Below are 26,154 nucleotides of genomic sequence, written 5' to 3' on the forward strand. Positions count from 1 at the left end.
CAATCTGTACACTGACTCGGCTATGAACTAAACAAATGAGATATTTGGAAAATAAATTAAAGTTCAGGGAGAAGAAATGAACACTTCACAGTTTGTTGATGGCGTTGTGATTTTGGCAAGGGACTTGGAAGAGAAGTTGAACGAAATGGATTACGTCCTGAAAAGTGGTTATAAGATGTACAGCAGCAGAAGTAGAACAAGGGTAATGGAACGTAGTCGAGTTAATTCAGGCAGTGTTAAGGGAATTAGATTAGGCTGCAGAGTACCTGATGATGGCCGGTGGCAACAGGAAGAAAATCATTTCTAAAGAAGATAAATTTATAACATCAGGTACATATTTAAGTGTTAGAAAGTCTTTTCTGAAGTGTGACCATGTAAAGAAATGAGACATGGACAATAAACAGCCGAGACAACGACAAATAGAAGCTTTCCAAATATAGTGCTACAGAAGAATACTGGAGGTAAGAAACTTCCTTGCAGATTAAACTTGTGTGCCGGACCGAGACTCGAAATCTGGACCTTTGCTTTTCGTGGGCACGTGCTCTACCAACTGAGCTACCCAAGCACGACTCAGGCCCCGTCCTCACAGCTTTACTTCTGCCATTATCTCGTCTCCTACCTTCCAAACTTTACAGAAGCTCTCCTGCGAACGCTTCTGTATAAAGTTTTGAAGGTAGGAGACGAAATACTGGCAGAAGTAAGGCTGTGAGGACGGGGCCTGAGTCGTGCTTGGGTAGCTCAGTTGGTAGAGCACTTGCCCGCGAAAGGCAAAGGTGCCGAGTTCGAGTCTCGGTCCGGCACACGGTTTTAATTTGACAGGGAGTTTCATATCAGCGCACACTCCGCTGCAGAGTGAAAATCTCATTCTGGAAACAGCCCCCAGGCTGTGGCTAAGCCATGTCTCCGCAATATCCTTTCTTTCAGGAGTGCTAGTTCTGCAAGGTTCGCAGAAGAGCTTCTGTAAAGTTTGGAAGGTAGGAGACGAGATACTGGCAGAAGTAAAGCTGTGAGGACGCGGCGTGAGTCGTGCTTGGGTAGCTTAGTTGGTAGAGCACTTGCCCGCGAAAGGCAAAGGTCCCGAGTTCGAGTCTCGGTCTGGCACACAGTTTTAATCTGGCAGGAAGTTTCATATCAGCGCACACTCCGCTGCAGAGTGAAAATCTCGTTCTACTGAAGGTAAGTTCTGTAGATCAAAAACTCATGAGGAGGTACTTGATCGAATTGGGGAAGAAAGAAATTTATGGTGCAACCTGACTAAAAGAAAGGGTCAGTTAGTAGAATACATGCTGAGACATCAAAGAACCGTCAGATAGGTAATGGAGGAGACTGTTTGCGTGTGTGTATGATGAGGGATATTGGAGTAAAAAATGTTGAGGGAGACAAAGGCTGGAATATAGTGAACAGTATCATATGAGTGTAGGCAGCAATGCTTAGAGACACACGGAGAGCTGCATCACTATCATACTCATCAACATCATCAACAACTACAATGCCGGTAGCAGTATCAGTGTTAGAACATTTGGCGTGATGTAGTATTCTAGTTTTTCACAATTACCTCCAGTGCACTAAGTATATTTATGTCAGGTACTTACATTTCTGGATGTTTTGGAAAAATCTCAGTTGACACTGTTTGCCATTTTATTAGGAGTTACATTAAACGTAGTTATCCACCAACGTGTTGTTCACATGCGTAACTGATCTTTTTCGATACTTTTGTATTTGTTACTCTGTATTGCAACAACATATTCATATAAATTATGAAAAAATTAACAAACAATAAAGAAGAAACTTGGAGCAACTCACCAATGCAGATGCGTGGTCCTTCCCCAAAAGGCAGATAGGAAAAGGGATGCCTTGATACCTTTTGCTCGTCAGAAAAGTGTTCCGGGTCGAAATTTACAGGGTTCCGAAAGAACTTTCTGTCATGATGGAGTCCCATGACTGGAATGACCACCTTAGTCCCTTTCTCCAAGACACAGTCATATCGTGAGAGTTTATAATCTTGCACCACATCGCGATTGAGAATCGGAACGGGCGGGTACATACGAAGGGTTTCTGAAAAAAGGACAGATGTCAAAAAGATGTCCTAATAAGTATTCTATAATGCTGCTCCATGTTAAGTTTTAAATCGTCTCATGGCAATCATAGTTAATTTGTAGACTGGAATTAAATCGCAGAAAATAAATGATTGTGATAGTCTCACTACAGTAAGAGAACACTGTTCATTAGTAGTTTGTAGACCATTTGGTATATGACCATTTGGTATAACTGATATAACAAGTTTTTTCTTCTCAGTGATCAACAAGGAAAGTAACCAAGTGGGACGCTATGAACGAGACAGTGATCGAATTATTCTCCTGAGGATTGAAAATGAACTAACTCCAGCCATTATCGAGCAGGTTTTCAAGTCCATATCACACACTGATGATGCGAAAAGAGAGCGAATATATGTGGAAATAGAGCAATTGAGAAAATGGGTAAGGGCGACAGAAATTTGATTGTCCTAAGCCAGTGGCTGGCAAACCGCAGCTGGCGAGGCACAACCCTTCGGTGTGGCTCTTCCACATAACAACCTCTTAACGCTGCTGTAACACAATTAAGTTTTTCTCCTTTTAATATTTAAATGGGCAACTCTGAAATGCAGTTGCTAGAAATGAAAAACAAACAATTGCGGAACACGAAATTTGAATGTCTTTGTGCTGATATAGAAATATTTTCGAAAAAAGGATGAACTTAGTTCTGAGCACAGGGGATCTGCTTTAAAAAACTTGGAAAAGATTCTTGACAACTGGAATAGTACTCCTGACTCATATAATCAATTTCTATTCTTTTTGTATCCGGGACTACATATTACGCAAACAATCATTTTCAAGCGTGAACCCTATCAGGAGTAAATTGAGAAATCGTCTTATTGATTAGAACCTGGAATCTTCCCCAAAATTAAAAACAAATTACAAACTTACTAGGAGATGCAAGTGCACTGTTTACATTAGTGTTTGTCAGTCACTGTCATGATTTAATTTTACGGATGCATTACAGTTTAATTTTATCGATAAATACCGTCGTTATTATGTATTGTGTCAAGATCGATCCAAAGTACCTATAGTTTAGCTGAAACTTAAAACGTTATACAAAGTTTATCAAGTTGTTTTAGGGTGCATTGTGAAGTATTGAGAGAGCTATGTTGAGATGGTATAGACACACAGGGAGGGTGAACGAAATAAGACAGACGAAACAAGTATACAAGGTGAGTGTAGATGGGAGACCGAACAAGTCGACCTCAGCGAAAGCACCTCAGTCAGACTGTGGGCGTTTCTAGCAAAACCCAACTTGGAGGTCTTCTAATTAACTTGATAACAATGTACCTGCCTATATAGTTTAGGTTTAAAAAATTTGGCTCTAAAATGAAATTTCAGTCGTTGTACTGTTGATATTTGGCTCTGCTGACTAATGAGTTTGATGACCTCTGTCCTAACCGACCGTAATGCTATTACAGTGTGGCGATGCGAGGTAATGTTGCTAGAGAGTGGGATACGCATCAAAAGCAGTCAATGAATTAGAAATTCAAATGAAAACCATAAAAGTTCGGAGAGGAACTGTAACTGGTGCTAATATCTCTTTGTAGCATTTCATATTCTCTCTTTATGATCCATATGCGTTGTTGCAATCACGCAATTGTTAGTCACACATTCTTCTTAATCTCAACACTATAATGAACTTGCCCATTCCCGTCCCACACGGTAATAACTTGTCTGCTCTTAGATGACCAATAACAATTTGGAATAAAACACCATATCTTCTGGAAGCTGTAATAGTTAACTGAGATCCAAACTGTTCCGATAAGTAGTTTAAGGTGCTGTTACAGCAAAACATGAGTGCATAAGGCACTTTGTGGGAAAACCGTTACAAACGTTCGGCGCTGTTTAAATGAACGAATAAAAAAGGTTCTCTCTCTCTTTGCGGGTGGGCGGGTGTGTGCGCACGCGTATGTAGGACGCAGGATATATTTGTATAAGATCAGAGTGTACCTAAACAATCTGTAATAGAATCGGCTAATGCAGGTGGCGACGGATGAGGGTATTCTTGGACACGTAGGCAACTTCTGGGAGAGGATGGTGGCGAAGTAAGAGTTGTGGATTGTTTGGTCTCTTTATTTCTATTTCACTTTTCCCTTTGTAAAATTGTCATTTCTTCTGTAAAATGCTTTGACTTTTGTGTGCAATGACCATACATCAGCCTATATTATGAACATATGAGTATTAAGTACAAGGTAACACTGTTGTATGTAAATGTCAATGAAGTCATTATATACCAAATGAAGACGTAATAAGTAAACAATGAATGTATGCAGGAAATTGCGTAATTTCACAGTGTTTTATCCCAGTTTTTACTAGGTGTAGCTGTTGTTGTAATCTTCAATCCAGAGACTGGTTTGATGCAGCTCTCCATGCTACTCTATCCTGTGCAAGCTTCTTCATCTCCCAGTACCTACTGCAACCTACTTCCTTCTGAATCTGCTTAGTGTATTCATCTCTTGGTCTCCCTCTACGATTTTTACCCTCCACGCTGCCCTCCAGTACTAAATTGGTGATCCCTTGATGCCTCAGAGCATGTCCTACCAACCGATCCCTTCTTCTAGTCAAGTTGTGCCACAAACTCCTCTTCTCCCCAATTCTATTCAATGCCTCCTCATTAGTTATGTGATCTACCCATCTATTCTTCAGCATTCTTCTGTAGCACCACATTTCTAAAGCTTCTATTCTCTTCTTGTCCAAACTATTTATCGTCCATGTTTCACTTCCATACACGGCTACACTACTTACAAATACTTCCAGCAACGACTTCCTGACACTTAAATCTATACACGGTGTTAACAAATTTCTCTTCTTCAGAAACTCTTTCCTTGCCATTGCCAGTCTACATTTTATATCCTCTCTACTTCGGTCAACGTCCCAAACAGCAAAACTCCACTACTACTTTAAGTATCTCATTTCCTAATCTAATTCCCTCAGCATCACCCTACTTAATTCGACTAAATTCCATTATCCTCGTTTTGCTTTTGTTGATGTTCATCTTATATCTTTCTTTCAAGGCAGTGTCCATTCCGTTCAACTGCTCTTCCAAGTCCTTTGCTGTCTCTGACAGAATTACAATGTCATTGGCGAACCTCAAAGTTTTTATTTCTTCTCCATGTATTTTAATACCTACTCCTTTACTGCTTGATCAATATACAGATTAAATAACATCGTGGATAGGCTACAACCCTGTCTCACTCCCTTCCCAACCACTGCTTCCCTGTCATGCCCCTCGACTCTTATAACCGCCATCTGGTTTCTGTACAAATTGTTCGTGGTACCAGCACAGCAAGGCCGTTTCGGTTAGTGTTACAAGGCCAGATCAGTCAATCATCCAGACTGTTGCCCCTACAACTACTGAAAAGGCTGCTGCCCTCTTCAGGAACCACACGTTTGTCTGGCCTCTCAACAGATACCCCTCCGTTGTGGTTGCACCTACGGTACATCTACCTGTATCGCTGAGTCATGCTAGCCTCCCCACCAATGGCAAGGTCCATGGTTGATGGCGGGGGGGGGGGGGGGGGTACAAAGTTAATATAACATATAATAACAGTAATAATAATATCAGGAGCTAAATCAACGACCCATAGATGACGTAGGCCACACAGTTGCGATTTGATTAATTAGAATAATGTTTATTCAGAAAGCAAACTAATAGCGAAAGATGTCCTATTTAGAGCTACTGTTACATCGAAGCGTATATTCATTTGACACAGTTCGAATATCCACAATCTCATTGCGAAATACAACTCCAATACTCCACATCGTTATCTACGCGAAAAGTTAGAGTTCACACCAGGCGTGCGGCTGCTCACTGCGATACCACACTACGCGAAATTTTCTAAGTCGTTTAACTTGCTAGCTACCTAAAGACCGACCGTCCGCTTTCGTATCTCCACCAGCACTGTCCCTCTGCCCGGCTCCAGCCGTGACTCCCCCGTGCCAAACACCGTCGCTCAACTGACTAGTGCAGTCCTCTTTCTTGAAACCGTCCATCTGATTGGCTACCGCTTATTCTATATTATTCTACATTTTAACATATTTAAATAATCAGAGCTTGGCCACTTTCACGTTCTAAATAAAGTAACAATAATATGCGTTACATAATAAACGTTAAATTCTTTTACGTAAATTTTTTTCTTAACCTTGAATGTCACGGCCAGTAACCTTGCACTAATGTGCGTTCTGATAAATAAATGAAGAACAAAAGTAGCTATTATGCACTAAACTTTACAACAAATATTCTGTTACCTAATGATTCAATAAGACGTCATGCTGTCATCGTTCAATGCGTTTTGTGTAGAGGAAATGATGATGTGATACTTAACTTGAAAATACTAATAATTTAAATTTACTATATCTTTTAAACAAATGAAGTTACAGAGTTGATATTTACAACATTTGTCATTTTAACGATGCGCTTTTATATGAAATATCGATCGTTAAGATTGACTAAAGCGTTCAGATTTTAGCATTCGGGTCTTTGTTACAAAACTTGTTAATTTCACTTTAACAGTAAATCCTAAACTATTATAGATTTGACCAATATTAAAGATTTATTGGGATCACCATGAAAATTTAAGAAAGATGGTAGATTAACATTACTGTGGCTTCATTCCCTGAATTACTACAGGGTTAAATAGTTTTCACAAATGTTCCCATTTATGGCCGATTTTAGGTCCGCCATATTTAAGACTGTTGCGCCTTCCTGGGCACAAACAGCTCCTACGGGGTTTCCCTATGACTTAGGTTCTCATCTGTCTCACTCGCACACTACAGCGCTTGGACCTGATCAGCCTGGCCTCATTCAGCACAGTAGTCGCTTGTGAATTTCCCCATCTCGTGGCGAATCAGCGCTCTTTGTGGCACACGGTCCTGGACGACAGGACTCGTTTCACAATTCCTGGAAGGCTGTCTCTTTCCGCCATATACTAAAATATATGGGAAATGCTCGTTAACTCACGTCCTACGTACAATCACTAAGAGGATCAAAGGCTCCCATCCAGTCAATAGTCGACCAGTCTCGTGTTGCAATGGAAGACAGCAAACAGAAAGCTGGAGTTTCAAATTTTGCATGTCTGTAATCATTCACACAGGAAGCTCCTACAGACATACTACCATTTGAGCGCCACACTGACTCCCATATAGAGGACATAGAAAGCGACATCTAGGGCACTGAGAAGCAAGTGAAAGAGTTGGAAACAAGTAAGTTACAGGTATGGATGGAATATCAGTTCGGTTTGCCAGAGTGTACTCTACAACATAAATGTATAGACTTAACGGAGCGTTTGATAAGCCAACAGCAGATATTTCGAAGACCCATTTCATAATGGATATATACTAACGAGTTTCCAAATAAGCATTTGAAATTGTATTGTATACTTAATTTATGAATATCTAAGGAATGGAAGCAATGTTGCACATATATAGTTTGTTACTTCAAGTTTCCCTACAAATAAAAGATAACACTCCACTTGTAATGAAAAGGAGATTGTATTAGCGAAAGATTAATTGAATGGTGTCCCTAATACTAAACTTGTCGGTCTACAAGCTATAATTTACGCACCCAGGACTGAACCAGGATGTATAAGGAGCAGAGCAAAGGGAGTAAAATAATATTCTATTAAAGAGTGAATCATCGATGATTACGAGTAATGTGTGTTGAATTCTGAAACTAAAACAGCTTTAGAGTATCTTAGTCGATCCAAGTGCCACGCCGTTTCTACTGTCAGACAGCACAGGGCGATAAAGGTATTATACCTCCAGATAAAGTTATTGCCTTAGCTTGGGATCACTACAAACTGAGAATTGATGAAGTGTGATTTTCTTGTGTATGTATGAAAATGTAAAATGAGATTTCCAAGTGATTTTAGTATGTGAAAATATAAAAACATCAAATGTGGTTTGTAACTGATTTACTGCGTGTAGGAAGCTAGTAGTCAATGATTATCGACAATGTGTCTTCAACTTTGATGTTAGAACAACTATACAATTACATTATTCAATCCAAGTGCACAAGAAAGGTTTATCAGCACTAGATGATAAATGAATTATACTTCTAGATGAAGTGATTACTTCAGCTTGGGTTTACTAAAGCCTGAAAGATTACTGTGTAAATTGAAAAAAAAAAAAACATTGAATGTAGTGTGAAGCGGATTCTATTCTATGTGTGAAAATATAAAAATATGAACTATGATTGATAATTGTTTTAGTGTGCGGAAATAGACTCACATAATGCACTACTTTACATCATTGGAAAGTTTCTTCAGTTTAATAATAGTGAACCAGTTATCTGACACCTAACAATGTTTATAGCACTTGAGCTAACCTGTTTCATATTATACTACGTGCATTTAAACGTTCTCTATCGTGTGACATTGATATCAATGGAAGAGCAAAGCATAAACGGTAACAAAACCAATTAAAAATTTACTCTGTACAGTATTTGGGATAAACATTTTTTTAGTAAAGTAAAAAACTAGTGATATTTTGACTTGCTCTTTAACTATATAATGTTTGCGTGGTTTCGTTAGTTGTGACACAGCATTTATTGTGGGTCTTGCCAATTAATCAGAGATATGATTGCTTTCACATATCCCCAGTGTTGCTCATTTTATGACCTGAGATACGTGAGTACCTTCTATTATAGCTACATTTAAGATTATTCACTTATTCTAGATGGTAAATTATTTGTTTACGTATAGACGTCCACTTGAAGATATGAGAGTAGTGTAACAAAACCCCTCATGGATCCAATAAAAAGGATTTTCATCCAGCTGAAGCGGTTACTTAAATTCCAAGACAGTATTTGAGATTAATACAGTATTTGATATTAGCATTTTTTGGTGAAGTGGAAAACAGAGAGGGAGAGATGAAATACAGAAGAGTTGAACATTACACTATATATATATATATATATATATATATATATATATATATATGTGTGTGTGTGTGTGTGTGTGTGTGTGTTTCTGTGTGTCTCTGTGTTGTCTGTGTGCGCGTCTGCGCGCATGCGCGTGTGTGTGAGGGGGAAAGATAGTTTCAATTTAGTGTCAATAAGTATATTTTGGTTTGTATAAGAAATAACTAATTTACAACTAAGGGATAACCTACAATTACTGTAAATGATAATAGTACAAATATTGTAAGGTCATGAAAGAATGACATTTGCTCCACTGATGGTTAGCAACATTATAATACAGGACAAAGGTCAAGTATAATCTTCGTTTGTTATGAGCTTTTGTATTCCACCATGATGTCATTGAAAGAGGGGGGGGGAGGGGGCTTGAGACATCATGATGACGCCATCATAAATTGAGGGTGTGGCTTTTGATGTCACGTGTTACTCATGTGTTCAAGGTCGCCTCTAATTTCGCTAGGGTTGAAGGTAAATCAAAGTAGACCAAAGGCGCTGTAGCAATTCTACTCAAGTCCTTCATCTGCATTTCCATCATACTGTAAGCTACCTAATGGTGTGTGGCGGAGGGTACTGAGCCCTCTAACCCTGTTACACTAGTAAATAGAGGGTGGGAAGATGATTGTCCGTAAGCCTATGTATTGGTTCTAATTTCTCGAATTTTCTCCTCATGATCATTATGGGGGGAAGTAATATGTTATCCGACTCTTCCCGGAAAGTTCTCTGTCGGAATTTCAATAGTAAATCTCTCGGTGATGCAAAACGCCTCTCTTGTAACGTCTGTCAGTGGAATTATTGAGCGACACCGTAACGCTTTCGTGACGACTAAACGATCCAATGACAAAACGTGCCTCCCTTCGTTGGATGTTCTCTATCTCTTCTATCAGTCCTGTCTTGTAGGGATCACAAACAAATGAACAACACACAAGAATCGTTCGAACAAGAGCCTTACAAGCCACTTCCTTCGTCGATGAGTTACATTTCCTTAAGGTTCTTCCTATGAATCTGAGTCAGGCACCTGCTTTCCCCACTATTCGTTTTATGTGATCATTCCCCTTGAGATCGCTCTGAATAGTTATTCCTACATATTTTACGGCAGATAGTGTTTCCAGCGGTTTGTCATCAGTAGCATAGCTATGCGGAAGTGGATTCCTTTTCCTATGTACGCGCAATATGTTACATTTATTACAGTTCTGGGTCAAGTACCAGAGTCTGCACCATTCATCAGTTCTCTGGAGGTTAATCTGCAAATCGTTACTATCCTCTGGCGTTACTAATTTGTTATAGACAAACGCATCATCTGCGAACATCCTTAGAGAGCACGCGACGCTTTCGATGTGATCATTTATACATACTGTAAAATGTAACTGTACTATCACAGTTCCTTGGGGTACACCGGAAATTACCTTTACATCTGTCGACTTTGTTCCGTTAAGAGCGATGTGTTGAGTTCTGTCTGCAAGGAAGTCTTGAATCAAGTCGCAAATCTGCTCCGATACTCGATAAGCTCGTATTCTTTTTCACTGAACGACAGTGCGGGACGATGTCAAGTGTCTTATTGAAATCAAGGAACACGGCATAAACCTGAGCGCCGTTGTTCACGGCGCTTTGGATCTCGTGGTGGAACAGAGCGAACTGAGTTTCCCAGGATCGCTATTTGCGGAATCCATGTTGATTTTTATAGAGAAGATTTTTGTTCTCCAAGAATGTCATAATTCTTGAGCACAAAACATGTTCCATAATTCTACAACAGACTGACGTCAATTATATAGAACTATAATTGTGTGCATTTGCGTACGCACCTCCTTAAAAACGGCAATGACATGTGCTTTCTTCCAGTGGCTAGGTACCCTACGTTGTTCAACTTGCCTATGATAAATTACTGCTAGAAGGGATATCTTACAGATATCTTATCTGGTACTGAAGCCTTTCCACTACTAAATGATTGTCGTTGTTTTTCTATTCCGCAATCAATCGGTTATCTCAATATCTGCCATTTCGACGTTCGTACGGCGATTGGAAGGAAGGACCGTGTTAAATTTGCGACGGTGAAATAATTTCAAAAGTCCAAATTAAGTATTTCGGCCTTCTCTCTGTTAACTTCCATTTCCATGCCAGTATGCTCACTGAGTGAATGATTTTGACCCACTTACTAATTTCACATATGACCAAAACCTTTTAGGGTTTTTACTCTTATCGGTTGGCAAATTTTTATTTTCAAAGCCATTGAACGTTCCTCTCATTGCTCTCCTTACAGCTTTTGTTTGTCAGCTAAGGTCTCACTTCTCTTGAAACTGAGATGGAGTTCCCTTTGCTCAAGTAGCAGTTTTCTAACACGGCCATGGTGGGTCTTTCCCATCCCTTAAGACCTTTTCTGGAACAAGAGTCGAGGGGCATGAAAAGGAAGCAGTGGTTGGGAAAGGAGTGAGACAGGGTTGTAGCCTCTCCCCGATGTTATTCAATCTGTATATTGAGCAAGCAGTAAAAGAAACAAAAAAAAATTTGGAGTTGGTATTAAAATTCATGGAGAAGAAGTAAAAACTTTGAGGTTCGCCGATGACATTGTAATTCTGTCAGAGACGGCAAAGGACTTGGAAGAGCAGTTGAACGGAATGGACAGTGTCTTGAAAGGAGGATATAAGATGAAAATCAACAAAAGCAAAACGAGGATAATGGAATGTAGTCAAATTAAATCGGGTGATGCTGAGGGAATTAGATTAGGAAATGAGACACTTAAAGTAGTAAAGGAGTTTTGCTATTTAAGAAGTAAAATAACTGATGATAGTCGAAGTAGAGAGGATATAAAATGTAGACTGGCAATGGCAAGGAAAGCGTTTCTCAAGAAGAGAAATTTGTTAACATCGAATATAGATTTATGTATCAGGAAGTCGTTTCTGAAAGTATTTGTATGGAGTGTAGCCATGTATGGAAGTGAAACATGGACGATAAGTAGTTTGGACAAGAAGAGAATAGAAGCTTTCGAAATGTGGTGCTACAGAAGAATGCTGAAGATAAGGTGGATAGATCACGTAACTAATGAGGAGGTATTGAATAGGATTGGGGAGAAGAGAAGTTTGTGGCACAACTTGACTAGAAGAAGGGATCGGTTGGTAGGACATGTTTTGAGACATCAAGGGATCACAAATTTAGCATTGGAGGGCAGCGTGGAGGGTAAAAATCGTAGAGGGAGACCAAGAGATGAATACACTAAGCAGATTCAGAAGGATGTAGGTTGCAGTAGGTACTGGGAGATGAAGAAGCTTGCACAGGATAGAGTAGCTTGAAGAGCTGCAGCAAACCATTCTCAGGACTGAAGACAACAACAACAACAACAACAACATTTGTGTAGGGCATACTGCACGATTGCTTTGAATTTTTTCCATTTGTTTTCCACAGTTTCGTTCTCATCACTGAATATTTCACACTGACTGCTCAGATACTCTGAAAACTGTATCCTGTCACTCTTGGTAAGGAAAAATATCTTCCTACCTCTCTTAAAATTCTTTGTCAGACCCATTTTCATACACGCTATCATAGTCTTATGATTTCTCATAACTTCTCCTGCATTAACTGATTCGATAAGTTCATATCTGTTTGTTGCGAGGAGGTTTAAGACGTTACCTGCACGAGCTGGTCCCCTAACTATGCTCAAAGTAATTTTCGGACAAACATCCAGAATAATGTTACAGCAATCCTTGTCTCTGGCACCAGTTTTGATAGCATGATACTCCCAGTCTATACCCGCCAACCTCAAGTCACCCCCTATTACAACGGCATGGTCAGGAAAATTACTAACGATATTTTGCAAGTTCTGTATGAAGCGCTCTACCACTAGAGCTCCTGACTCAGGCCGTCTATAAAGCATCAGTTTTCATTTTTGACTGACCTTTGATACTTAACTTCATCCATAATTCACGATCGGAATCCCTGATAACCTCACTAGATCTTATCGAATTCTTTACAGCAATTAACACAGCGACACCATTGGCGGTAACCTATCCTTACGACAAATATTCCAATCTGAACTTAGGATTTCGTTGTCATTAACGTCTGGTTTCAACCAACTTTCTGTTCCTAATAATATCTGTGCATTATAACCTTCAGTAAGCGATACTAATTCTGGGACTTTTCCTTGGCTCCTCTTGCGGTTTACTAAAATCATAATAACCATTTCTATATCTGATCTGCAGATGTTCTCCGAGGATATTGTGGCTAATTTATTAGGCAAATCTTCTTTGATCACAGGGAGAGTTTCTCTAACTTAAAAAAGCCTCATGTGCACGTCCCATATACTCCGATACCCTAGTAGCCGCTTCCTGCGTGTAGTCATCATATAAAGGGGAACACTACAATTCTGCACCCGGTAGTGGAGGTCGAGAAATTCGCGTCCGATACCGTCGCAGAATCGTCTGAGCCTCTGGTTTAGAATTTCCACTGTGCTCCAAACCAGAAGGACCGCTATCAACCCTGGGTACGATGCTACAAATAGACAGCTTAGCCTGCAGCCCATGTGCGGTTTTAGTTGCCTTCACCAGATCAGCCATCCGCCGAAACGAACCGAGGATGCCCTCAGAACCCAAGCGGCAGGTATCATTCGTGCCGACATCTGCCACTATATGCAGTCGGTTGCACCCAGTGCGCACGACAACCGCCGGCAGGGCTTCTTCCACATCACGGACGAGACCCCCGACAAACATTTTTTCCTTTTTTTGGGTTATCAGTCTTCTGACTGGTTTGATGCGGCCCGCCACGAATTCCTCTCCTGTGTTAAATGTTCATCTAAGAGTAGCACTTGCAACCTACGTCCTGTATTATTTGCTGGATGTATTCCAATCTCTGTCTTCCTCTACAGTTTTTGCCTTCTATCGCTCCCTCTAGTACCACTGCAGTCATTCCCTCATGTCTTAACAGATGTCCTATCATCCTGTTCGTTCTCCTTATCAATGTATTCCACATATTCCTTTCCTCTTAGATTCTGTACAGAACTTCCTCATTCCTTACCTTATCAGTCCACCTAATTTTCAACATTCGTCTGTAGCACCACATCTCAAATGCTTCGATTCTCTTCTGTTCCGGTTTTCCCACAGTCCATGCTTCACTACCATACAATGCTGTAGTCCAGACGTACGTTCTCAGAAATTTCTTTCTCAAATTAAGGCCGACACTTGATATTAGTAGACTTCTCTTGACCAGGAATGCCCTTTTTGAGTTTGCCACTCTGCTTTTGATGTCCTCTTTGCTCCGTCCGTCACTCGTTATTTTATTGCCTAGGTAGCAGAATTCCTTAACTTCACCTACTTCGTGACCATCGATCCTGATATTAAGTTTCACGTTGTTCTCTTTTCTACTAATTCTCATTACCTTTGTTTTCTTCGATTTACTCTCTATCCATACTCTGTACTCATTAAATTATCCATTCCATTAAGCAGATCATGTAATTCTTCTTCACTTTCTCTCAGGATAGCAATGTCATCAGCGAATCGTATCATTGATATACTTTCACCTTGAACTTTAATTCCACTCCTGAACCTTTCTTTTATTTCCATCAGTGCTTTCTCGGTGTTCAGATTGAACAATAGGGGCGAAAGACTACATATTTGTCTTACACCCTTTTTAATACGAGCACTTCGTTCTTGGTCGTCCATTCTTATTATTCCCCCTTGACTGTTGCACATATTGTATATGACCCGTCTCTCCCTATAGCTTACCCCTATTTTTCTCAGAATTTCGAACATCTTGCAACATTTTACATTGTCGAACGCTTTTTTTAGGTCTACAAATCCTATGAAAGTATCTTCATTTTTCTTTAGTCTTGCTCCCATTATTAACCGCAACGTCAGAATTGCCCCTCTCGTGCCTTTACTTTTCCTAAAGCCAAACTGATCGTCATCTAACACACCCTCAATTTTCTTTTGCAATCTTCTGTACATTATTCTTGTCAGCAACTTCGATGCATGAGCTGCTAAGCTGATTATACGATAATTCTCGCACTTGTCAGCTCTTGTCGTCTTCGGAATAGTGTGTTTGATGCCAGATTCATACGGTCTACACATCAACGTGAGTAGTCGTCTTGTTGTCACTTCCCCCAACGATTTTCGAAATTCTGCTGGAATGTTATTTATCCCTTCTGTCGTATTTGATCTTAAGTCCTCCTAAGCTCTTTTAAATTCTGATCATAATACCGGGTCTTCTATCTCTTCTAAATGGACTCTTGTTTCTTCTTCTGTCACATCAGACAAATCTTCCCTCTCCAAGAGGATATTATATATACTTACCACCTATCCGCTCTCTCGTCTGCATTTAACAGTGGAATTCCCGTTGCACTCATAATGTTATCACCCTTGATTTTAATGTCACCGAAGGTTCCTTTGACTTTCCTGTATGCTGAGTCAGTCCTACCGACAATCATTTCTTTTTCTTCACATTTTTCAGGCAGCCATTTCGTCTTAGCTTCCCTGCACTTCCTATTTATTTTGTTCCTCAGCAGCTTGTCTTTCTGTATTCCTGAGTCTCCGGGGACATTTTTGTACTTCCTCATTTCACCGATCAGTTGAAATATTTCTTCTGTCACCCATGGTTTCTTCACAGTTATCTTCTTTATACCTATGTTTTCCTTCACAAGTTCTGTTGTCGCCCTTTTTAGGGATGTCCATTCCTGTTGAACTGTACTGCCAACTGAGCTATTCCCTATTGCTGTATCTATAGCTTTAGAGAACTTCAAGCGGATCTCGTCATTCCTTAGTACTTCCGTATCCCACTTCTTTGCGTATTGATTCTTCCTGACTAATGTCTTAAACTTCAGCCAACTATTCATCACTACTGTGTTGTGATCTGAGTCTCTTTCTGCTCCTCGGTACGCCTTACAATCCAGTATCTGATTTCGGAATCTGTGTCTGACCATGAAATCTTCCCGTACCACCCGACCCTCCTCCTCTTGTGATTCTTGAACAGAGTATTCGCTATTACTAGCTGAAAATTATTACAGAACTCAATTAATCTTTTCCTCTCTCATTCCTTGTCCCAAGCCCATAGTCTCCTGTAACCTTTTCTTCTGCTCCTTCCCCTACAACTGCATTCCACTCCCCCATGACTGTTATATTTTCATTCCCCTTTACATACTGTATTACCCTTTCAATATCCTCATACACTTTCTCTATCACCGAGCATTGGTTAGCACACTGGACTCGCATTCGGGAGGACGGCGGTTCAATCCCGTCTCCGGCCATCCTGATTTAGGTTTTCCGTGATTTCCCTAAATCGTTTCAGGCAAATGCCGGGATGGTTCCTTTGAAAGGGCACGGCCGATTTCATTCCCAATCCTTCCCTAACCCGAGCTTGCGCTCCGTCTCCAATGACCTCGTTGTCGACGGGACGTTAAACACTAACCACCACCACCACTTTCTCTATCTCTTCATTTTCAGGTTGCGACGTCGGCATGTATACCTGAACTATCGTTGTCGGTGTTTGTTTGCTGTCAATTCTGATAAGAACGACCCTGTCACTGAACTGTTCACAGTAACACACCCTCTGCCCTACCATCCTATTCATAACGAATCCTGCTCCCGTTTACCAATCTCTGCTGCTGATGATATTACCCTATACTCATCTGACCAGAAATTCTTGTCTTCTTTCCACTTCATTTCACTGACCCCTACTACATCTAGATTGAGCCTTTGCATTTCCCAATTCAGATTTTCTAATTTACCTACCACGTTCAATCTTCTGACACTCCACGCCCCGACTGGTAGAATGTTAATACTTCGTTGATTATTCGATCTTTCTCTCATGGTTACCTCCCCCTTGGGAGTCCCATCCCGGAGATCCGAATGAGGGACTATTCTGGAATCTTTTGCTAAAGGAGAGATCATGCTGACACTTCTTCAATTACAGACCATATGCCCTGTGAATACACGTTACGTGTCTTTAATGCAGTGGTTTCCACTGCCTTCTGCATCGTCATGCCGTTGATCTTTGTTGATTCTTCCGCCTTCAGGGGCATTTTCCTACTCCTAGGACAAGAGAGTGCCCTGAACCTCTGTCCGCTCCTCCGCCCTCTTTGACAAGGTCTTTGGCAAAATGAGGATAACTTCTTATGTCGGAAGTCTTCGGCTGCCAATGCTAATCAATGATCAAAATTTAAGCAGCGGCGGTATTCGAACCAGGGACTGAAGGCGTTTTGATTATGGATCAAAGACGCTACCCACAAACGACGGGTGCACTCTGAGTGCAGCTTGGCATTCTTCCAGCCTTGCATGCTTTCTCCATGAAGGGCTCCATCACCCGCCTAACATTGGATCTCCCAGCGACAAGCATACCCTCTCTCTGCACTTGTCCGGACTGGGCAGGAAAATCGGCCGCTGGACCAACATGAGAGGCACCCCGTGCTGGTTCAGACGCATCAGCACTGGGTAACACCACGTACCTGTTACTAAGACGAAGGGAGCCAGCTGCGCGATCTGTTCAATCTTTCACCTTCCACACAGTGCTACAAGAACCCACTACTGTCTGCCACCTACTCTCGAGTGTGGACGGGTCGGTCAGATGTCGTGTATCAGAAGATGCAGCGACACCCGTGCCACCAGGGCATTCCAACGGCACAGAGGTGTCACAGGTCTCGTTACTAAGACGTCGCCGCAACATTGAGCATTAAGCAGGGTTCACACAGGCAACAAAAGTATCGCCACTGCTAATGGCGAACTGCAGTTCCTTTGTAGTTGCATGTGTGAACTTCTAGTTTTCGGTGGCGCCATTTAAGAAGCGCAACTTTTGTCACGCCACAAAAAGGTGAACTTGGTTCTACTTTGTTGCGCCATTTTGCCTTCTCCACAATCGAATAACGTCATTCGATTGCTACCTCGCGGCTGGATTCAAACCTTTCTAATGCGTATTCGTTCGCAGATAGTGATTTTGTTTGTGCGTTTGCTATTAATATGTCGAAAAAGTGGTCAACAGCGACAATTATGAGATTATTGGAGGTGTATCAAGAACGAGAATGCCTTTGGAAGTATAAAAGCGAATCATAGAAAGAACTTTGAGATATGCTGCATTAATTGAAATAGTAAACAGTATGCGTGAATATGTACCTGGAATTGATGTAGCTACAACAAAATTAAAAATTCGAAGCATTCGAAATGCTTACATGAATGAACATAAAAAAGTACTGAAATCACTTGAGAGTGGTGCGTCTACAGACGGTATTTATAAACCCAGCCTTGCTTGGTTTGAAGCTGTAGATCGGTTCTTAAAACATGTAGTCGAGGCAAGAGAGAAGAGAAACACTTCGGTAAGTAACATTTTAGATTTATTATGTTTCCAAAACATCTTATTTAGTAATATGTACAGCCGTTTAATCAGTTGATACAGGTGACGCCATTTTGCAAACTCCGCAATTACGAAGAATTTGTGGCGTCCTGTGTGAACGGTAGCTCACAGCGCCACTCCAGAATGACTTGACTTGTGGCGATACTTTAATTGCGTGTGTGAACCCGGCTTTAGCCAGAAGCATGTCGACGGTAGCCATCGCTGCTTCCATCTGTTTACGGACAGCAGCCAATTCTCCTTGTGTCCGCTCACAAGAAGCACAGCCCCTAGCCATATAGTAGTGTGTAAAATAGTTATAAGATTTCAAATGGCGCTATTGAGTTTTGAACATACGCAAAATATAACGAAGAGAATAAGGAAACACTAAAAACTGCTCTGCTGGTTTCTCACTATGCCCAGAGACGGAAACCTCTTAAATAAAGATGAATTTCTCTACTGAAGTGGATGTATCTACAGTTATCTGTTACTAGAAACTCTGCTTACCCGAAAGTTACTGCGTGAGATAAGTATGCAAACTAGAATGCACTGGTCTAAACTACATACTATGTAACAGTGCAGATTTGAACTTAGTGACGTGGCGTGGTGGTCTGACGGGGGGAAAGTTACATTAGGAAGCCGCCTTACACAAGGACACGCACCAAGATTTACGCAAAAACAAACACTTACAGTAATTTCCTAACCACTAGAGTACAAAGTAAAGTACATAAGTATAGTTCACTTCTTTGCAGAAGTACGTGAAAAAAAACTTAAACTAAATTACTGTGCGTCAGGCGACTGCCGCTCTGTTATCGCCGCTGGTGCACCTGCTCGGCTCGGCGCTTGCCGGTGCACGGCACATGGTCTTTCTGAACGTACTAACAGCATCACGATGGATGTTCTTGAATAACAATGTAACTTTTAGTCCATTAGGTAAAAAGTCGATTATATCTGCTGTGTTTAACACCACGCTGAATTCGTCTTTTCATATGTTCAAAAATTGCCGTACCCGACTTCTTTACCTATAATTCAATAGCGAATGTAATTCCAAGAAAAAATAATTTCTACTTTTGTAATCAGGCGTGATGGAAATTCTGGACTGAGTTACTTTAAAACCTGGAACTTTTGAGCGTAATAAGATTAATTCAACCTTGTTGTAGGCGACAGGGTAATAAAACGTCAAAAACGATTAGGAAGATTTTGCGAGGAAAACAAAAAAAAAAAATAATGTAACACACAACCATTGTTACAATAAAACTCCCAAACGATGCGAGATGAGGAGTAATGTATATGTTTATTTTAAGCTGGATAATAATACATGATAAGTATTAGGTTTTGAAAGAAATTTAACGCAAAACTTTCCTTAAAGACAGCGTAACATACAATAAAAACTCTACATTTGCACCAGTACTCCACCAGCCGCTTAACAGTGTATGGCAGAGCGTACTTCTTGTACCCCTAACTGATCCCCCCTTCTTTGTTCCATTTGTGAATGGCGCTTGGGATGAATTATTGACGGTAAACCTACGTATTAGCTTTAATTTTTCGAATTTTGTCGAGGTGATAATTTCGCGAGACACATGTAGATGAAAATAATATGTTGCACGGCTCTTCTCAGAAAGTTAACGTCCTATACTTTAATTGTAACATTTCTGACGATTCATTCCACAACACTGCTACTAGGCACATGGTACATCAGTTCTGATCTGCAGTACCACCTGGATATAAGATTGTGGAATCACCAAATCCGCCCACTTAAATGCCATTCACAATTATGTATATCAATCACAGATGAAAACGCAAATTTTGTGGATTTCGATGATGAAGAAATAATTGTTCGATTTAAAATAAGGAAATGTAATTGGTATCATACGCTTGCAGAATATTACGTCTGAAGAGAAGAAATCGAATTGCAAGAAGAAGAAGAACAACACCCAAGTGAAAAATATGTTAACTCTCTCAATTGATAAATACTATCATCACTAGGACACATAGTGCTGTATATACTAACATCATTCTTGTGAGCTCTCATCCGAAATTGTGGTGAGTCAAGAATACTTGAATCATATTGGATGTTCCACAGTTTCGCGTAAGAAGGATGTAATATCACCCAATTAACAGCTACCGTTTTCAATTTTTTTGATGACATTGCCTATGATAAGAAAGATCATATGAAGGGCATTATCATATTAATTTTGATGCGTATATTGGTACTTAATAGAGTAACAGAAGGGCAAAGACATCATGGAAATGTCTTATGGTATAAATTGAGATGCTTGCTTTTAATTAATTCAGACGCTAATTGAGCTGTATTTGTGAACAACAGCAACATGCTTCACAATTCCATTGAATCTCAGATTAATCTTAAAAGTCATGCGTTGAAGTCTTGATGAAACGTCTGCAAGAAGCTGTCTTTGTTGCAAAAGTGGGAAGCTGAAATAGAGTCTGTACTGAAATAAGCATTTAAACAGATTTCTCATCCCCCAGACATTGATTCACGAAGGGCAGCTGTTTGAAAAGGAAAATGAGAAAAACCAATATGAAGAAGATGAAGATGTTAAAACCAAAGAAGACAATGTATTTCTGCAGTCAGAAACAAGGAAGGAGGTGGAGACACTGGAGGAGAAGAAAATGAATATAACCAGGAAGACAATGATGATGAAAATTATGACAATGATGACGAAAAAGAGAATGAAGAGTTATGAAGAAAATTATAGAAGAGAGAAGAGGTAGACGGCAGTATAATTAAAAAAACATTAGAAAAAGTAATGATACTGTGTATGGACTCAGATTCAATCAGATAGCAAGAGTGTGGATGACAGCTGGTTAAATGGTAGATACTGATTGAGATGATGTAATGAATCACAATGTAAGATAATGAGGAATGAGAGAATCTATAAAATAATGAAAACCAATAAAAAGGGTTAGACAACATATCATCTTAAAAATTAAGCTGACATTCTCAGGACTATCAGTGCTCATAAACGAAACTATCTCTCCTGGAGACAATTGCCAACAGATGCTACGTGTATATTAATATCGTTAAGCCTATAATATATAAAAGTGGCAAATGATTATTGACAGAAGATGTTGTGTATATCAGCATGGGAATGTATAAGCATGGAAAGAATGAAAATTACACTGACGTACAGACACTGAAGCCTGGAAAATGGTCTCCAACAAATCATCAGCACATGTCGGCTGTATCCACTACAATAATCTGAATGAATTTGTATAGCTATTAGTTTCCTTGCTAGCTTCAAAAGTGGCTGGCAGTAATTTACATGCTAATGAAACAATATCTAAGAAAAGGAAACATTGTCTGTTGTAGGCTGTATTGAGTTTTATTAAAATACATTTGCTATATCATGTATTACATTTGTGCTCATCACATTCTTTTATATCACGTATATAAAACCAGAAGTCGTACTCCAGCACAAAATACCCTGCTGTATATTCACGAGGAGGTTCAGGAAGTGGCAGTTTTGCGTAAAGTTTATGATGGGTGCAGAAAATGAAATGAAAGACTCAGTTATACAATAGGAAAACATTCCATCCGTTGAAAGGCAGCCGTGATGGGTGCGATGCTAAATTCCAGAATGATATTTTCACTCTGCAGCCGAGTGTGAGCTGATATGAAGCTTCTTGTCAGATTAAAACTGTGTGCCGGATCGAGACTCGAACTTGGGACCTTGCCTTTTGCGGGCAAGTGCTCTACCAACTTTTTTTTCGGCGATTACCACTTTTTTTCCAATGTCAGGCTTACCACCTTTGCTGACATATATTTTGTTGTACTACCGCATAAATAGTGTCTACAATGTCCATATGTTGACAAATAGTGACTAATTAGAAAATTAATTAATTAAAGAAATGAATAAAACTGAAAATGCCCAAATGAAAGACATGAAGACATTGCGGGTAGTACAAATACAAAAGAAACATGCTCCTGTAGCAATGAAATGAAATTCGTGTCGGAGGCGACACCTGCTCACGACCCGACGTTCGATAGAGCAAGAGAGCCATCTATCGACTCGTTCTCCAGACGTTGGTGTAAGACTGGGTCGTCTTCTCGAAATAAACCAAGGGTCCGTAAGTATGATCGATGTCTATCTCGGCTTCTTCGTCTATCTCATTTCTCACCCGTCACACCCCATCTGGCCGGCGGGTCGGTAAATTTAAGTCGCAAGTAATTAGCGAAGTCTTGTCCATATTTCTTATGCTGTTGCAGCTTCGTGTGTCCATCCAGCAGAAAATACCAAAAATCAACTTTGTCCTTTTCCGATTCGTTATACACGTAGCCCACCACCATCCCCCGTACCCATGTCACTGCGTTGGTTTTTTGGACCGGAAAATAAGATTCTTGGGGGCAAAAAAGTGTGTCTGATGAAACTATGTGAGGGGCGGAGCGTAACAGGAACGCCACTATCTGTTGTGCCAATGGCCACACTGGAGCCGTCCCACTATATGGTAAACGATGTTCATCAGTGTCCACTGTTGCGCAGCCTAAACATAGTGGAGTGTCTACCAAATGAATCACGTGCCGCCGTTGATTCGTTGCGAACTTCCTATTTACCACCACATACCATGTTGAGCGTACCGACGTTGGGAGGTAAACGTTTCGTATAACGCGCCATATCTGTCGCCAGTTATTGTCTGGGTACTTCTTTTCCAGGGTATTCCTGGGGCACCGGCGTAGTAAGAGTTGATATACATCTCGCGTCGTCGGTAGTCGTGTTGTTAGGAAGAAATCTCTGACATAGCTAACCTAAAAAAAAAAAAAAAAAAAAAAAAAAAAAAAAAAAAAAAAAAAAAAACTTGAAATGTGACAGCTTCGGTGAAATATGGCCCACATTGACTAGGGGCAGCATTGAAGTGGGCGCTAGTACATCGGCCAACGCACCCGAGATATTGCGAAAGTGACCGCGCCACTGTCGGAAAATCGTACTGACGAATAACGCCCGTCCCTTTTGATATACGTTCACTAGACCAAGTCCACCCTCTCCAGGTGGTAGCGTAAGCGTTGTGTATTGGATATTGAACAGGTGTCCCACACCCACGTAGGTTCCGAAAGTTGCTTGTATCCGTGATGCCATTGTGCGCGTTAAAGGCAGGACATGCGCTACTTGAGTGAGTCTTGGTGCTAGGTATACGTTAACATAGGTCACCCTCTGAATCATATCCAAAGCTCTTAATTTCTGTAACAGCACCATTGTCCGCATCAGCTTCAATGTGCTGTGCGCTGCACATCCTTGTGGAACGTAACACCTAGACATTTTATGGTCTTAACTAACATGAGCGGGCCTTCCTCCCCCGGTTGTAATCCTCGACCGACATTCATGCAGCGTGATTTCTGTACATTAAGCACGCTTCCTGCCGCCATCCCGTATCGCTGTATCCATGCCAACGCCGTACGTACTTCGTCGCCTGTCCTTGCCACCAGCATCACATCTTCAGCATTAGCGCGGCAATGAAAGGTCAGTTGTGGCAACGGCACTCCCTCCAACCGTCTTCGGAGACCATATAGACAGGGTTCCAAAGCCATTGCATAAAAAAATATCGAAAGGGGGCAGCCTTGACGAACTGACCTTGAGATAACAATGTAGTCAGTGCCTCGCCCATTCACCGAGACCTTTGATCGCACGCCGTGTAACAGTCGCATGTTCACTATAATGAAGGCCTGTGGGATACCCAATCTGCCCATCACCGCGTGCAAAATGTATGATCCACTCTGTCGAACGCATGATCGAAGTCAATAGCGACGAGTGCCGCACGCACTCGGCATGCCGTTGCTAATGCTATGATATCTCGGTAGTCACCGAGCCCCGTATGTACGTTACTCTTACCGCCGAGGCAGGTTTGATCTATGAGGAGTCCATCAGAAATTGAAGACTGCAGGCGAGCCCCAAGCATGCGCGCGAAAATCTTATAGTCGCAGTTCAAGAGAGTGAGTGATCTATAATCTCCTGGCCTTCTGCCACCGCGTGGTTTGGGTATTTGGATGATGATACCCTCCGTGAATTCGGCAGGTATCTCAGTCTGCGGTAACAGGAGTTAGTTGTACATCTGAATCCAGGTCCGTCCCATGAGGTATGCAAAGGCGCGGTAAAATACAATTGGGAAGCCGTCCTGTCCTGGGGACTTGTTCGGAGCCCCCTGGCAATTGCATCTGTCAGGTCGTCCTCTGTTATCGCTGTGATGAATGTCTCTGCATCCAGTGGTGGTCCTCTATCTGGCATTTCCGAGATGACATCATGTAGTGTCTCGTGGTTCACTTGTACAGGTCCATAGAACTGGCGGAAATAGTCAGTAAGCACATGCGCAATATCAGGCTGGTTCACAACTTGCTAGCCAGTTTCAGAGATCAGTTCCCTGATCAATGTCCTGCATCGCCGTTGGCGTTCACGTACTACGTGGTGCATGGAGGGGATTTCGGCAGCAACTGTGTCCGCCAGTCTCTCCCGGACCATTATACCTTCTGCTCTTAGTCTCGTAAGCTGTAATGACTTGGCTTTTATCCTGCGCATGGCCGTGTGCCTTTCCAGCGATAGTTCTTGGGTCATCAGCTCCCTCAGGGCTGTAAAATAAAAATCAGCCATCGTGCGCTTCCAATGGGATTTGTCCTGCCCGTATCGTATCAACGTTCTCCGTAACGTTGGTTTTGCGGATTTGATCCACCACTGGAGAACCGAGGTTGTAAGGTGCCAGTCAAATCCAACACTTTCCATGAAAACCCTGACATGATAAGCAAATCCAGTAGTATTGTCACATAGCTCCGAATAAATCGTGACATTAAATTAACCAAAGTAATACGAGTAACGAGTGAGCAAATGGAATACCACAGACTAACAGAAGAATGCCTAAATGCATGTCATACCTTCCCACCGTGAGACAGACGCAGTTCTGAGGGGAGAATCGAGAACAGAAGCCGAGAGCAGAACCATGTTACGTTAGAAGGCCCTACGATAAGGGACGGACACCCACGTCGTCAGCTAACAGTTAGGACCACCCCCAGCCCATGTTAAAAGCTAGAGCCTTGGCGTGAGTCTTTTTCGCGTGTCTGTTACGTCAGGACCACCCCCCAGCCCATGTTAAAAGCTAGAGCCCTCCAGAAGAACAGTACAGATCTTATGATAACACAAAAAGGACCACCCCAGGCACATGTTTTAGCGTGAGACTTTTTCGCGTCTCTGTTACGTTAGGACCACCCCCCAGCCCATGTTAAAAGATAGAGCCCTCCAGAAGAACAGTATAGATCTTACGATAACGCTAAAAGGACCACACCAGCTGCAAGTTTTAGCGTGAGACTTTTTTGCGTCACTGTTACGTTGCAAACTTTAAAAACGTTGCCCCACCACGAAAAGTATAAGGTTCCTCATTGGATAGACAGAATTTTTGTAGGCGGAGCTAAAGGTTAACATTGAGACCCTGATTAGTCAGATGAAAATACAACCAGATAGTTTTTTTAAAACCAACTTCGGTAAATTGTAGTAAGGAGAAGTAAGGAGAGAGTTGCTTCCGAGATAGCGAGGTGAGCGGAGCTGTGCTGCCCCCCGCCCCCTGATAAACACCGACAAAGTAATGAACGCACGCAATGTCGCATAACAGCGCATAAAGCTTCACTCAGAACTGCAGAAGTCTCATCTGTTACACCCCCTTTTTGCGTAATACTAGTGTCGATCGTCAATTAAAGCTAATGGTGTTCACATTTGCCACTTGAAGTAAAAATCTGAAATGCGATGATTTTTCTGTTATGTAGTTATTGAGAAGCCACATCAGCCACTGTAATTTACGACAAGCTAGATAAGTGATTAAAGATAATTGAGGGTCACTGCAGACCATCTTGTGAAACTTAATTTAAAACTAGAT

The 26,154-nt window shown here is 41.2% G+C and overlaps 1 protein-coding gene across 1 annotated transcript in view; it reads right to left on the reverse strand.

Moving 5' to 3' along the window:
• LOC126273298 (probable cytochrome P450 6a14) overlaps positions 1-26,154 on the reverse strand; it is a 40,920-nt gene that overhangs the window by 4,675 nt on the left and 10,091 nt on the right. Inside the window, exon 3 of the mRNA XM_049976844.1 lies at positions 1,804-2,055. Within this exon, the coding sequence (XP_049832801.1) occupies positions 1,804-2,055 (252 nt within the window). The remainder of the gene's footprint in view (positions 1-1,803; positions 2,056-26,154) is intronic.

Source organism: Schistocerca gregaria, chromosome 5, assembly GCF_023897955.1.
Source record: "Schistocerca gregaria isolate iqSchGreg1 chromosome 5, iqSchGreg1.2, whole genome shotgun sequence".
In the NCBI taxonomy this organism is placed as follows: Eukaryota; Metazoa; Arthropoda; class Insecta; order Orthoptera; family Acrididae; genus Schistocerca; species Schistocerca gregaria.